General features: G+C 47.9%; 1 protein-coding gene across 4 annotated transcripts in view; it reads left to right on the plus strand.

The window, feature by feature from the left end:
• LIN28B (lin-28 RNA binding posttranscriptional regulator B) overlaps window positions 1-14,775 on the plus strand; it is a 1,177,402-nt gene that overhangs the window by 827,172 nt on the left and 335,455 nt on the right. For all 4 annotated transcript variants that reach the window (XM_078648451.1, XM_078648450.1, XM_078648452.1 and 1 more), the window contains one exon: window positions 7,972-8,156. In XM_078648451.1, coding sequence (XP_078504577.1) covers window positions 7,972-8,156 — 185 coding nt within the window. The remainder of the gene's footprint in view (window positions 1-7,971; window positions 8,157-14,775) is intronic.

Genomic DNA, 14,775 nt, shown 5'->3' on the forward strand with positions numbered 1-14,775 from the left:
CACGTTTCTCATGCTGATTTTGCTTAAAGCTTCACACGTAAGGCACGGAAGGTCGCTCCCTTCCATGAGAGTATGCAAAGTGGTATGTGCGAGGCTCCAGGCTGCGTGTAGGTGGCGTGCAGTTAGCATCTGATGCTTAACAGAGTCATCAATGCGGCGTGTGGAGTGTTGTGTTCCAGCCTGCACCTTTGGGCTGGTCAGATTATGCCAGGGCCTAATGACGGTAACAGGTAATGAAGGGGGGAAAATAACGAGGCAGGCACATGCACTGCACTATTGGTCAGGAGATGAACCTTGTGCGGTTCTTCCCCTTTTATTTTTAACCCCGCTGGCCACACCTGGCCCATGGATGTCGTGCACATCATATCTGGATTACAGGCCGGAACACAAGACCGCTGACCCACTACATCCCTCCTCAAATTGGTTCTTTTGAGGGCTGTCTCTGAAGTTCGATAAGCACTATCAGTGCTTTGACGGCAGTCTGTGGGGGTCAATAGGCAAAGTCCTGGACATGCTGATAGGGCAGAGGGTTCGGCCTAAGGCTGTAACAATGGGGCTGGCTTCGGAGGGGTGGTTCACCTCACCGAGGCGTAGGTGGCTGTGAACTTTGAGGTGCCACCTGTGAATGAACAGGATCCGGGTCTCTGGGGCTCTCATCTTCCGGACAGGGGGCATTCCTGTCAGAGTTTGTAGGGCTCTGAGAGCCTGGCTCGGTTGGTACAGACATGACCTCTTTGACCCATGATATGTTGCAGGATATTTCTTCGCTCCCTCTCCGGGTGGTCACCATGGTGCCACTGTCACCACTGTCCAAGTGCCAGGCTCATGGGTGGTTCGGAATTTTCTGCCGGGTCGGCGATCCTTGAGTATTACTGTCACTCCTGGCAGGAGGGACCTTGGCGTAGCATGACGCTTGGCGCTGGCTTGTTCGTTCCATCGTTCCTGCCTAGCCTGGGTTCCTTAAACATGGTGGAGGTCTCCACCCCGATACGTGGGGATCAGGTCTCTCTGTGGTTCGTTGAACATGAGCACCCAGGGTGTTTGGAGCGTCGTACAGTGCGGGTACTGCTGTACTCCATAAGGAATGAGTTGAGGCACTGTTCGGGGTCTGCTTGTTCTGCCATGGCGATGTGTAGCATATTGTTTAATGTCCTCATGAACCGTTCCACATCCCCATTGGCCTGGGGTCACTGAGGGGTGATCCGCGGGTGACGGATTCCCCTCTGGTTGAGAAATGTGGCGAACTCTGCTCCATGGAAAGGTGGTCCATTGTCACTCCTAATTTCTGTAGGGAAACCAAACGTTGCAAATACTTTCTCCAGGACGGGTGCCACATGAGTAAGGCAGTTGACAAGATGGTTTCCACTAGGGGGTACTTGGAGTCGGTGTCCACCAAGACGAGTGTGCTTTTCCCTCCTGGGAAACTCCCAAAGTCTATACTCACTTTCGACCAAGGGGCGGTGCAAGCTTTTTCCGTGATCACCGAGGCAGGACGCTCTGGCATACTGGTCATCTGGCAGGCATGGCAGCGACGTACCAGGTCCTCACCATTGTTTCCAGCTATGGAAACCAGATCTTTTCCCTAATTCTGGCTTTCATCTTGGTGGTGCCCTAGTGACCGCCATGTGCCAGCTGGATTGCTTGTTGTCTCAGCGCTTGGGGATCACTAAAAGCAGGCCTTGCAGGAGTACTCCGTCTTAAGTGACGCTCAGCTCGCTTCTCACCCTCCACATTTTGGTTGGTTCCTCCTTGTCTTCTGGCACCCACGCGTTCGCTTGTTGGAGGTAGTCTTTCCATGATTCTTCCTGGACCGCTTGGAGAATCCTGGTGTATATTGTCTTGTTTGGCTGCTTTCTTGGTGTCTTCAATTGTCATTGCCTGGGGACATGCTGCAACTGAAATTATTCGGATATGTTGTTCTGACCCTTCTGTCCTGTCAGTCTCCTCCCCCTTGTGAAGGGTGTCGGGATAAGAAATCCTCTGGGTTCTTAGCTCCAGGTTGATAGACCACTTCCATCTGGTAGAGCTGAAGTTGGATAGCCAATTGTTCGATCCGTGGAGGCGGGTGAGGAGCAGAACCCTTAATAATAATAATACTGAAGTTTTATATAGCGCGAACAGCTACCTCAACAACAGAGGTGTCCCGGCACTCAATCAGCAAGCAGCACATGCGGGATGGCATCTGGAGCAGGAGGCATGCTTAATTATTGTTAAAAAGCCATGTCGTCAGTGCTTTTCTAAAGCTGGACTCTGTATCTGCGTGACGGAGGAGCACCGGCAAGGCATTCCACATTTTTGCTGTTCTAGCCCAGAATGCTCTACCCCCCAGCCGGACTTTCGCAAAGCGAGGGACATGAAGCAGATTCTGAGTGTTTGAGCGCAAAGATCTAACCTGCTTATAGCAGCGGAGTCGTTGTTTGAGATAGCTCGGGCATTTTCCCTTCAGTGTGCCGTAGGCCAGGGTCAGTACTTTGAATTCTATTCTTTTTACTACCAGGAGCCAGTGCATATCCTGTAGGTGCGGAGAGACAGGATGCTTAAAGGGGATGCGTCTGATGAGCCTCGCAGCCGCATTTTGCACCATCTGCAAACGTCTAATCGAATAGTTAGGCAGGCCAAGATATAAGCCGTTCGCATAGTCCAGCCTAGATGTTACAGTGACATGGACTACAGATTTACAGCAATCTTCTGGTAGCAGATGCAAGAATTTACAGATGTTTTTTAGTTTACTAAAACAGCCAGCGAAAACCTGTTGAATTTGGGCCGAGAAAGAAAGGTCGGCTTCCCATCGCAGCCCCAGATTTTTAATGCTAGAACTGGGGGAGGGTGGAGGACACATTTCTGAAGGCCACCACAAATCTGTCGCCGGCACTGGGCCCTTTCCAAAAAACATCACCTCCGTTTTTCTTGCTTTAAGTTTTAATTTATTTAAGTTCATCCAGAGAGCGATGTCGCGCAGGCACCCTTTAAAATTCGTAAACGTCTCTACCGTCTGCTCCTGATTAGAGAAAACCAACTGTGTGTCATCAGCGTAGGAAATTGCCTTAACACCCCAGTTGGCAATCAAGGAGATGAGGAGCTACGTACACATTAAAAAGTGTACCTTGAAGAGGAGAAACGTTGATTGATGGTCGGTTACGACGTTGAAGGGTTGGCCACTCAGGTACAGGTAGAAGAGGTTGCAGGTCTACTTGATGGCGAGTGCCTCCCGCTCAATCAGAGCGTACTTGGCTTCGGTGGGGGTCAGAGACTTGCTGGCAAACAATAGGGCCGCCCATTGCCCTGGCTCATGTTCATGGGCCAACACCGCTTCTAGCCCCACCGGGCTGGTGTCCACCAGTAGGTCGGTGCGCTTTTCCAGGTCGAAGTAAGCAAGCGTGGCTTCTCCCAGGAGTGAGCCCATGATGTTCTGAAATGCCTCCTCTTTGTGTTGTCCCTAGGTCCACTTGCCGTCAGCTTTGGTGAGAGCTTGCAGCGAGTTGCGAGGTCCTAATGAACCTCCCACAGTAAGTGGCCATGGCAAGGAAGCTTCTTATTTCTGTAGGTGTGATGGGGGCGGGTGCATTTCGGATCGCCTGAGACTTCTGTGGGTCTACCTGGATACCCTCCTGATTGCAAAATGTACCCGAAAAACCCCAGTGAGGGTTGGAAGAATAAGCATTTCTCCTGGTGCAATGTCACACCATGCTCGCTGAGGTGGCTCTGGGTGTTTCTCAGGTGTCTGTGATGGTCGGCTGCAGTGGCAGAGTGGATCAAGATATCGTCACTGACGTTGAGGACTCCAGGTAGGCCGGAGAGCAGCTCGCGGATGGTGATCTGGAACACCTCTGTTACTCCGAGGATATTCCGAAGTTTAGCAGTTTGTACTGAGGCAGCCCCAGATAATTGCTGAATGTTATAATATATCGTCTCTCTTCTGCCAAGGGCAGCTGGTGATACCCATTTTTAAGGTCTAATTTGGAGAACCAATGGGATCCGTTGGCATCAGCAATTATGTCATCCATGGTGGGCGTGATGTGGCGCTCTCGCTTGATGCCGTGATGTGGCAGCCTCATGCCAATGCACAGGCGTATTCCCTCTGGTTGTTTGGGCTTCTCCGCGATCACCATCCGGGACACCCACGGAGTTGGCCCCAGACCTTCTCAATTACCTTTGCCCTTCCAGCTTTTCGAGTTCATTTTCCATTAGAGGCCTCCGGTGGAATGGGATCCGTCAGTGTTGTGGCGCCACATGGTGACCATCTTGTCAATGTGTAACTTGATGGGTGCACACTTGAGGCGCCCTAGTCCTTGGAAGAGCTCAGGAAACTGATCCAACACATCGTCTACCTGGTGTGCTCAGACGCTCCTGGCGAACAACACCAGCCCTAGGTCCTCAACAGTGTGACTGCTGATCAGGGTGTTTGCCTCCCGATCTATGACATAAATCGTGGTCATGACCTCTTGTTCTTAGGACCTCACTGGTACTGATAAACGCAGTTTGAACAGTTCGAAATCGTGGTTGAGTTGACGATCGAAATGAGCATTTAGTGCTGTTACCGCAGCGTCGTAATCCTCGGTGATTCCTGTATTTGGCAGATGCTTAAACAATTTGAAGATTTCATCCCCCGCGTAATGGAGGAGTAGTAACCTTTTCACCGCTCCGTTGGTCTCCCTTGTGGCGACGAAGTAGTTGTTTAGTCTTTCGATCCAGATCTTCCACCATTGGGACGCTATCGCCGGGTCCTCAAGTTCACTGAATGGTGGTAGCACCCCAGTGACGGCGTGTTGTACTGGGGCTCCCTTCTGGGGCTGTGCCTGGTTATCATCTGCCATGTTCCTGTTTTATATTTTTCTTTTCCTGTCATGTGGCCTCTGCTTCACCTCCACTTTTGTTTGTGCTGTATCTTCTTTTCTGTTTTGTCTTTCTCATCTTCCCCTATTTTTCTTCTTTCTGTCCTTCCTTTTGTTTGTTCTTCTCTCTCCCTTCTTTAAATGGGTTTGCCGGTATTGCCCTTAGCAGCCTTCTCAGGGTTTTGCTTCACAGCCGGGCCACTCTCTGCCACTTGTAGGCTTTCTACATTACAGCGCCGCTACGTGCACATGCCTGGCCTTCCTTCTCCATGTAGGAGAGGCTGCAGGGCGTGGTGGGCGTCTCCGTGAGGTCGCGGTATTCCGAGGCGCGCTCCGACGCGGTTGAGGCAGCTGCACTCCCTGTTTGCATCTGTTCTTCCTGCAGCACCCTTCTTCTCAGTGTGTGTTACCGCAGGCCAGCCGACGTCACTGGCGGTGACAGAGGAAACACCGGCCACTAGACGGAACCAAGGTCTGCTTCGAGGAGCATAGATAATGCCTCCTCTCGTCACCAGTGTCATGTTCCAGCCTGCATCTTTGGGCTTGTCAGAGGATGCCAGGGCCTAATAAAAGTAACTGGTAATGAAGGTGGGAAAATAACGAGGCAGACACATGCACTACTGGTCGGGAGATGAACCTCGTGTGGTTCCTCCCTTTTATTTTTAACCCTGCGGACCACGCCTGGCCCACGGATGTCACATTATTCGGCTTACAGGCCGGAACGCAAGTCCACTACATGAAGCAGTATTGTTAACTTCAATTGTTGAGGGATGTGAGTGTAGTATTTATGCTTTGAGTGACCGTGTAAGAGTATGTAGCAGGGAGACGTTTACTCCGTGTGAAGGTGACATGTAGCACTTAACACCTTCCATGCTGGTGACGGAACCGCTCCGTCACCAGCCTCGGTAGCGCTGTGCTGGTGACGGAGCGGTTCCGTCACGGCCTGCTCGGAGCGCCTGCGCGGAGCTGATTTCTCGCCTGCGCGGCGCGTTCCATTGAGCGGGCGGGGCTGTGACGGAACCGCTCTGTCACAAGCACAGCGCGCCCGAGGCTCGTGACGGAGCGGTTCCGTCACGAGCATGGGAGCGCTGCGCGCCCCCCCTAGCGCTGCGGCGGAATTGCCGCCGCAGCGAAGGTGTTAAGAGGCTGGCGTTGTCACGGTCTTAGAAGCAGGTGTTGTTGATGGAGGGAGTTGCTGCAGATTTGAAGAGTGTCCGTGTTGGAAAACCAGGTAGTTGGTGAGGCAGGACGCCGAGCTGAGGCGAGAGTGCAGCGATGTGGATCTCACTGAGATGGCGACCGCTGTCTTGGGACGTCGCGTTGCCGATGACCCAGGGGAGAAAGATTAACCCACTGCCAGTCTGGAAAATGAGTTTCTTGTCCTCTGTAGTGCTGTGCGTTGGAAGCGCTATCAGGATGGGCGAGTTGGGCGCCTGATAGTAGTGGATGGAGTGCAGAGCTGGCAGTTTATTCGGCAATCACTCTCGCGGATAGCCACGCCCCGCCTTATGATGTACTCTTAAGACCAGTTACCATGCCTGTCTCCAATTGGTCTGTTCTTGTGAGTTACTTCTCTGCTGCTGAAACCCAAGTCTGCTCCAGTACATGTGTATGGGCAACTACGAAATTGGAGCAACAGAAGGAATGCGTTGCACTGCTCCTTATGCATGATTTTACAATATTTAATAAGACACATGAACAAATATGAATGTAAAGTGCAGCGCACTATGCCTCATTCCTCTAAACATTTTTACAAACTTGGGTATAGTAACAGTTTTCAGGATAAGTGCGCACTCTGGTCAGTAACGCCAAGACAAAAGCGATTCTCACATACGCCAAACTATGTTTCAAGAACCTTTCAAATAAGAGCGCCCTAAGGATGTAGCATGCTGCCTGTCCACTTTTAGCTCCACGGTATATAAATGCATTTACAGTACAGGACAATCAGGTGATAAAAGGACACGTTTAGCTTGACTCTATGGTGCCGGCATAACCAAGGTTCTTTGTAGGAGAGCTCAACTACATAAAGTATAAAAGTGTACAGTGATGTTGTTATTTTTTTTTTTTTTATAGAGTTTTATATAGCGCAAACTCGACCCGAAGATATCAGGTGTTCTTCTGTTGCTTTATGTGTTTGCCTATTAGCCTAGGACATGCTAGACTGAACAAAGCAAAGTCACTACCAGACAATGGTATACAAAAAGTGATGGATGGGATGCTTGAATTAATGTCAGCCACTGATGATTACTATGGGTTGCATCCCTGTTTGTTATTTCGCACACCCTGCCATCTATTTGCAAATAAGTCTTGACCCTGCTCCAGTTGGAACAGTCAAGCGCTAACTGCCCAGATCGGTTTCACCCTTGTTATGGGCTCCCCAGTGGGGTATAGCTTGGTTCCAGTGACCGTGTACATAGGACCCACTTCTGAGCATACTTGTCCCTCTTAGTTTTTGTACACTTTGCTATGTCGCTCTATCAAACTGTACTCCTAAATGAAACCGAAAAATTACATGGATGTTTGGGGAAAAATTGCTTAGCAGGAGTTATGGAAAAGTGCTTAAAAGTAACGCATCATTAGTGTTTATTATAAAATATTAAGAAACACTACTTTATTTTGGTAACTTTAGTGTATTGCTTTTCAAAATAAAGACACCAGATACTGCATTTTACTTGTTTGTGCTGCATCAGCAATGGATTTAGGCCCGGATATCTGTACTGGGGTGAATGTTGGACATTGTTCCAGCATTCCGTCCATCAATTATTCTTTTTGCATTTGTCACCCCGAGTGGGATGGGTATGCCCAGATGTGGGACCCTTGCTCTCCATGCCACTGGAGTCAAGCTAAACTGGCTGATGAGTTCAGAAACCGGTCCTAGGATGCTTGTTTCCTGTCCAGGGAGGACCTGGCCTGGCAGTTTGGGCTGGACTGTTCCCATGGGGGTCAGGGTCAAGACTGATTTGCATAGGACTGGGTTCAAACTGAAATGGCATGGTATGCAAAAAAACGATGGATTTAGGCCCAGATCTCTGTGTACTGGGGTGAATGTTTGACATTGTTACACATTCTGTCCATCAATTGTTTTTTTTGCATTTTACGTGTGTCTAAAAGTAATGGTTATTATTTTTTTTTTTCTCAGAGCAAGCTTTACATGGAAGGGTTTAGAAGCCTAAAAGAAGGCGAACCAGTTGAATTTACCTTCAAGAAATCTTCCAAAGGCCTTGAATCAATACGGGTAACGGGCCCCGGTGGCAACCCTTGTTCAGGAAGCGAGCGACGGCCCAAAGGGAAGATCGTACAGAAACGAAAGCCAAAGGGAGATAGGTAAAACTCTCTCCTTTTCCATTTACACAGTGATTTAATTAGATGTTGGGTGCACGTTGCCGAGCATATTTCTTTTGTTAGGAGAGCATGTTTGTTTTGCGAGTAGTTGTAATCCTTTTTTTTTTTTTTTACCAGTTCCATAATAATTTTATTTAGCGTTTTGATAATGTAACTTTGCTTCCATGTTGTACAATTTCTTACAGAATTCAGTTATAAAAGCAGTTCGTATTGAAAACAGTTGTGGCGCATTGTGCTCGTGCTCTTAAACATACATGCTCTTTTAAAATAATCAGTGTTTACCACAAAAAGTTGTCACCTATGTCACCTATGTATGAGACTTCTTGTGTACCAGTTCCTTATAAAATGGTTTTTGATATTGCATTGCCTTGGATCACTGAGGCAGAAAAGCTACACTTCTTTGTGAGCTTTACTACCGTAGTTTTGCAGGAATTAGGAGTCATTTAATATCTTTCTTATTTCTAACCTAGTAACAATTGTTACCAATGCATGTGAGAAAGCATCAAACATTGTCCCTGTCGCCCCTTTTTAGGTCTTGGCCTAGCGTAACACTGCGCAGCAGTGTCGCGCAGCCGAGATTTTATGTTTTACATGTATGGGGGCTTAAACCCGCCCCTCTTCTCCATTGGCTGGCTTCCTAAACGGAGGCCAGCCATTGGAGGAGAGGGGCGTCACTTCGTTCAAGCCCCTTGTTTTTCGGATTCGGGGGCGTGTTTTTTGCAGTTTTTAACTCTGTGACGTCATCCGTCACTCAACCGCAAAAACACGCCCCCAAATGCGAAAATGGCGCCGCTTTCCTGATGCCATTTCTGCCCGACCGCCGCCGGAAGAAGTCGAGAAGCTGCCGAGTCCTCCGGTGAGTACTCGCTTTTCTTGCCTCTCTTCCCTGATTGTGTCGTTCGTTGTGCTTGCTGTCCTGCCCCTGCCCCCTCGTTCGTTGTGCTTGCTCTCCTGCCCCCCCCTCGCTGGTTGTGCTTGCTCTCCTGCCCCCCCCCCTCGCTGGTTGTCCTTGCTCTCCTGCCCCCCACTCGCTGGTTGTGCTTGCTCTCCTGCCCCTCCCCCACCCCTCGCTGGTTGTGCTTGCTCTCCTGCCCCCTTCGCTGGTTGTGCTTGCTCTCCTGCCCCCCCCCCTCGCTGGTTCTGTTTGCTCTCCTGCCCCCCCCCCCCCTCGCTGGTTGTGCTTGCTCTCCTGCCCCTGCCCCCTCATTGCTTGTGCTTGCTGTCCTGCCCCCTCGTTGCTTGTGCTTGTTGTCCTGCCCCTCATTGCTTGTGCTTTATGTCCTGCCCCCTCGTTGCTTGTGCTTGCTGTCCTGCCCCCTCGTTGCTTGTGCTTGCTGTCCTGCCCTGCTATTGGCATTGTAAATGACAATGCCATTTATTTATCTTTTAAAAACAAAAACATAAATAAAAATAATGTCATGAGCAATGCCAATAGCTCTAACTTTAAGAATGTCGAGACCATTGCATTGTAAATGCTTGTTGGTATTGGGACATGGAATAACATCTAATATACTGAACTCAGACATTAAAGGTTTTTTTTATTTAATGTACCATTCCCATTTAAGAATGCCACATCGCTTAAGCGTTTATCTTGGACTACAATTTAAATATGCTTGCTATTACCGAAATGTGTTTTAGGACTTCAGCTATGACATTTTAGAGGATAATAGGAGTATTTTGTTATTACATCTTTTTGTACCACTTGCAAAGGCAGCAGGCTTTTCTTTATTATCAAAGAGTCCTGGAACCACTACCAAGACATTTTCAAGCTGCAACCCTTCTTTAAAATTCTTTCTGTTAAGTTTCGTGATCCAGTAGGGTCTCTGATCGTGCATTTTAAATTACTACCCTCTTAACTCTTCATTTGCTGGCTTTTAAATCCCTGGCCAATACCCTGACCAATGGGACAAGTGTGGATTTGAACCTCCTTGTTTTAAGCGATTTTAATCTAATTTTTGACTCCCATAGCCCCCGCTAGTTTCCATCTGCCTTGACCTTTTCTTCCCATTTGATCTCAGAACGGGTCCTCCATTTGGAACTCCCATACATGGGCACTCTCAATATTGTTTGCTTATGCTGGCTTAACTGCCTCCTTTTCCAGTGCCTTGGAGTAGTAATTTCGGAGTACACTTCCTCTGTACTTGTCTGAAATGTTGGACTAAGAAATAAGGGTCCCACCATCTCCGTTAGCAGTGATTGGTAGAAGGTCGTCATCTCATTATGCTTGCTAAAAAGTCCCCACCACCCCCCACCCCAATCTCCCCCATTTACGGCTATGTGTCAATCCACTTCTCTTTTTGTTTTGATTAATCAGTATTGTGATCTTCTGCACTTGACAGTTGATAATATTGCTCCTTTGAAGGTGTTACATTTGAAAAAAGTCTTCTGACAATTGGTACACAACAGAGCTTACATCCATTATGCATAAACTCAGAGCTTTGAAACACAGTGGACATACGAATCATAATCACTCTGTGAAAAAAAGAATGGTCGGCGCTTAGTCAAATATGCAAGAGCACTATAAAAAAAAAAGTAAGGTTGGTTTCTATTGTAACACATTTCTTAATGATCCACACCTCCCCAAAACAATTTTGTTCACTAATAGGACTTCTGAAAGATTCACCTTTCCACTCCCCTATTCTCCAGTATTGAATCTTTCATAGATTCACATGCTTGTATCTTCCCCGTCGTCCTGGTGGGAGTCTCGCAGTAACAGAATGACCAAAGCAGTATCATAGGGATGAAAGAACTGCATAGAAAACCCCATAGAGACTGAAATATTTGATAACTAGACCTCCTTATTGTTTGGTCCAAAACTCAGTCAATCAGAAGCAAGCCCTGACATCACACTCCCCAGCAGAACTCTCCTACCTCAGATTTCCAACCGCCTTCGTGTGAGAAAGGAGTCTCCCTGAGCTCTGCTCAGTTTGTTCCTGTGTGAACTTTTGACCTTTTTCAACTGCTGAATTTCTTCTGGACTAAGGTATTGTGATCCATATTATACCTTATAATGGCTGAAAGCTCTAAGAGGCTTTTCAGGCCTTGCAGATCCTGTGGGAAAGCCAGGCTCTTTTCAGAAGATCCTCACAAGGACTACTTATACTGCCTTCACTTCAAGCATATAGCAAAAGACTGCAAGCACTGCAGAACTTTTTCTGCTAAGACTTTAAGAGATCGGGAGGCACGTCTTCTGTTGTGGCTTTAGAAGAAGAAGGCCTCCTCAGATTCTGATTCAGAGGAGGAATCCACTGGCCAAGCTTCCAAGAAGAGGAAATCTTTCACTTCAGAAGATTCTGTGGATCCTAAAAAGCTGAAAACCAAACGAAAAGAGGCTTCTTCTCTCTCTAACTCTTCTGAAAAAGTCCTCTGGTCATAGGGCGGTGTCTTCTGCCCCCTCATCCAGTGCTTTGGTGTCCCAGTCTGTCGTTCCTGTCAAATCGTCGACGACACCGTCGACAACATCGTCGACGATGACCATCTCGACGACGATGGCAGCATCGACAGGTACCAAGTCTGTTGCGTCGACGACGTCGACTCCGTCGACAGGGTCTCCGTCGATGAGACGAACAACGACGTCGACCTCGTCGACTACGACGACACCGTCGACGGTAGCATCGTCGGCCATCCCGTCGATTACATAGTCGACGATTATTCAAATTCCGACGACGAGCTCGTCGACGAGAGCCTCGTCGAGGGAAGCTCCATCGACGAAGGCTTTTCAATCGCCGAAGTCAAGGACCATGATCTCTATCGGATCTTTTCACTCGTCGACGGGCCCGTCGACGATAAGGAAATCTTCAGAGTTTACATCATGGACGAAGATATCTCCACTTCCTCCATCAAACTTACTGGAAATGCAGGAATCGGACGATGAGGAATCTTCGGGAGTGGCGTATAGTCCCTCCCAACTACAAATCAAGAGTCAGGACACGGATGAGGAGGAAGTTTACTCCTTTAAAGATGCTACTCAGACTAAGTCCACAAGATACAAATCTTTTCAGGAACCTTGTGACTACAAGGAGGAAGAGGAATAACAGCAACCTGAAAGAACAGAAGAATCTATATCAATGCCTGGTAACGGACTTACGTTTTATGTTTAATGATTACTACCGTCGCTTCCCTGAGGCTAATACCCCTAATCCGCCGGCTCCAGTAGTTCAGCCTCCAGCACCAGTAAAGCAGTCTTTACCTGCAGTGCAAATAGTGCGTTCTCCACCGATAGTCACAATAAGAGTTGACTTGGCCGACAGTGATGGAGATTATCAACAGGAAGAGGGTGAGCTTATTCAGGACGCTCCGGCTGGAGTAGAATGGGATGAGTATATTTTACCAACAACCCCTTCTCCAGCGAACTTGCCTCCTCAAGACATTGGAGGGTTTCATTATATAATCGAAAAGGCTGCTAAAAGATTTGAACTTCAAATGCCGGTTCAAGACACAGAATGTTTCTTAAATGATTTTAAAGAGTACTCAAGAAGGTTAATTAGATCGATCCCAATCATACAGCATGTATGGGATGAGGGTCTCAAAATTTTGAAGACACCAGCTTCAGTGGCAGCGTCGGTTCCAAGGATTGAAAAGAAATACCGAGCGCCAGAAACTTCGCCTGCGTGTTTGATAGGACATCCACGTCCGGAATCGGTAGTGATGCAGGCCGCGCAGAGAAACTCTTAAAAATCCGGTATCCACATCTATGGCTCCGCCGGATAAGGAAGGAAGAAGAATGGATGGAGCAGGCAAAAGATTCGCAGTAATGGCAGCCTCTACCATCAAGGCGGCAAATGCTTTGGCTCTCCTTAGCCGTTACAACAGGCAGATGTGGTCCGATATAGCGCCACTATTGGCTCATCTACCAGATGATAAAAAAGAAGAAGCAGCAACTATTCTACAGGATGGATCAAGAGTGGCCTCGGAATCCATTGATACCGCCATGGATATACCTTCGATGGCTTTTCGCCAGATGGCGGGAGCAGTGTCGCTTAGACGGCAAGGTTGGCTGAAAGCTACCTCTTTTCGGCCTGAGATTCAGGCCAAAATAGTTGACATGCCCTTGATGGGGAAAATCTTTTCGGGAAACACATAGACAACGCACTCCAGGGCATTAAGGCAAACACGGACACGGCGCGGGCGCTGGGGTCCCTTCAGCAGGGAAGATTTCAATCCTTTCCGAGAAGAGGAGCTAGAGGTCAATTTGGTCAAAGGTCATCGTATCAGTCGAACTGATACCAGCCTTACAACCAGCAAAATTACTGACAATATCAGTCTAACCAGCAATATCTCTCCTCAAATTCATCTTTTCAACAACAGTCTAGAGGAAAAACCACGGCTCGAGGCAGGGGACAACAATCTAATAGACGGCAATGGCTTACCCAAGGCGCCCTCAAACTGGTTTATACCCGACAACGACCATTATCTGTCTCTCTTCTCGAAGCATTGGATGTCAATAACATCAGACAAATGGTTATTGGATGTAATACACAAGGGACATACCCTAGAGTTTGTTCAAATTCTACCTCATCATCCCCCCAGTGTTTAGACATCAACAACACCTTTCAGCTCTAAGAGCGGAAGTTCTATCGCTTGTTCAGAATGGAGCTATAGAGGAAGTCCCTTTTCAACAGAGAGGAAAAGGATTTTATTCACACTTTTTTTCTGATAAAGAAAAAACAGACTTCAAAATGGAGACAGGTATTGGACCTAAGGGATTTAAATCAGTACATCAAGAACATCCCCTTCGTATGCTTTCACTGCAGGAGATCCTCTTGCTCATACGACAGAAAGATTACATGGCATCTCTGGATCTTATGGATGCATATTTCCATGTTCCAATTCTTCGGAAACACAGAAAGTATCTGCGTTTTGTAGTGGCGGGGCGCCACTTTCAGTTCAAGGTGTTACCCTTCGGCCTAAAATCGGCACCACGGGTCTTTACAAAATGCATGGCCCCAGTCGCAGTTCGTCTACAATTGCAGGGGCATAAAATTTTCCCCTACCTGGACGACTGGCTTGTAAAGGGTCCATCTTACAAGAAATCTCAGAACTCATTAAACAACTGCATGGATCTCTTTCAACGCCTGGGTCTGCGGATCAATCTGGAAAAATCTTCAGTAGTGCCCTCTCAATCGCTCCAATTTCTAGGGGCTTTAATTTGCACAAAGGAAGCGAAAGCATATCCGTCGGAGGATCGGATTCGGAAAATAATAAATCTAGCCTCAACCTTACAGTCAAAAAAGTACACTAAAGTAAGAATATACAAATCCTTGTTGGGAATGATGTCTTCCTGTATCCCACTGGTTCCAAACTGCCGTTTACAGATTAGGCCTTTACAGGAACTACTAGACGATCAGTGGATTCAGTCTCAAGGGTCATTCGAGGATCGGATCATCATTTCTCCTCCAATGAAGAAAGCTCTGTCATGGTGGAAGCTACGAGAGAACCTGGTACAAACAAGGCTTAACTTTTGAACCCTGACGTCATCGTTATGTAATGATGTCAGATGCTTCGCTGCAAGGTTGGGGGGCGCATCTTCAAGAGCTAGAAATCCAAGGTCACTGTTCCGAGCAGGAGGCATGTTTGCACATCAACATGCTGGAACTGAAAG

This window comes from Lissotriton helveticus, chromosome 6 (assembly GCF_964261635.1).
Source record: "Lissotriton helveticus chromosome 6, aLisHel1.1, whole genome shotgun sequence".
NCBI lineage: Eukaryota > Metazoa > Chordata > Amphibia > Caudata > Salamandridae > Lissotriton > Lissotriton helveticus.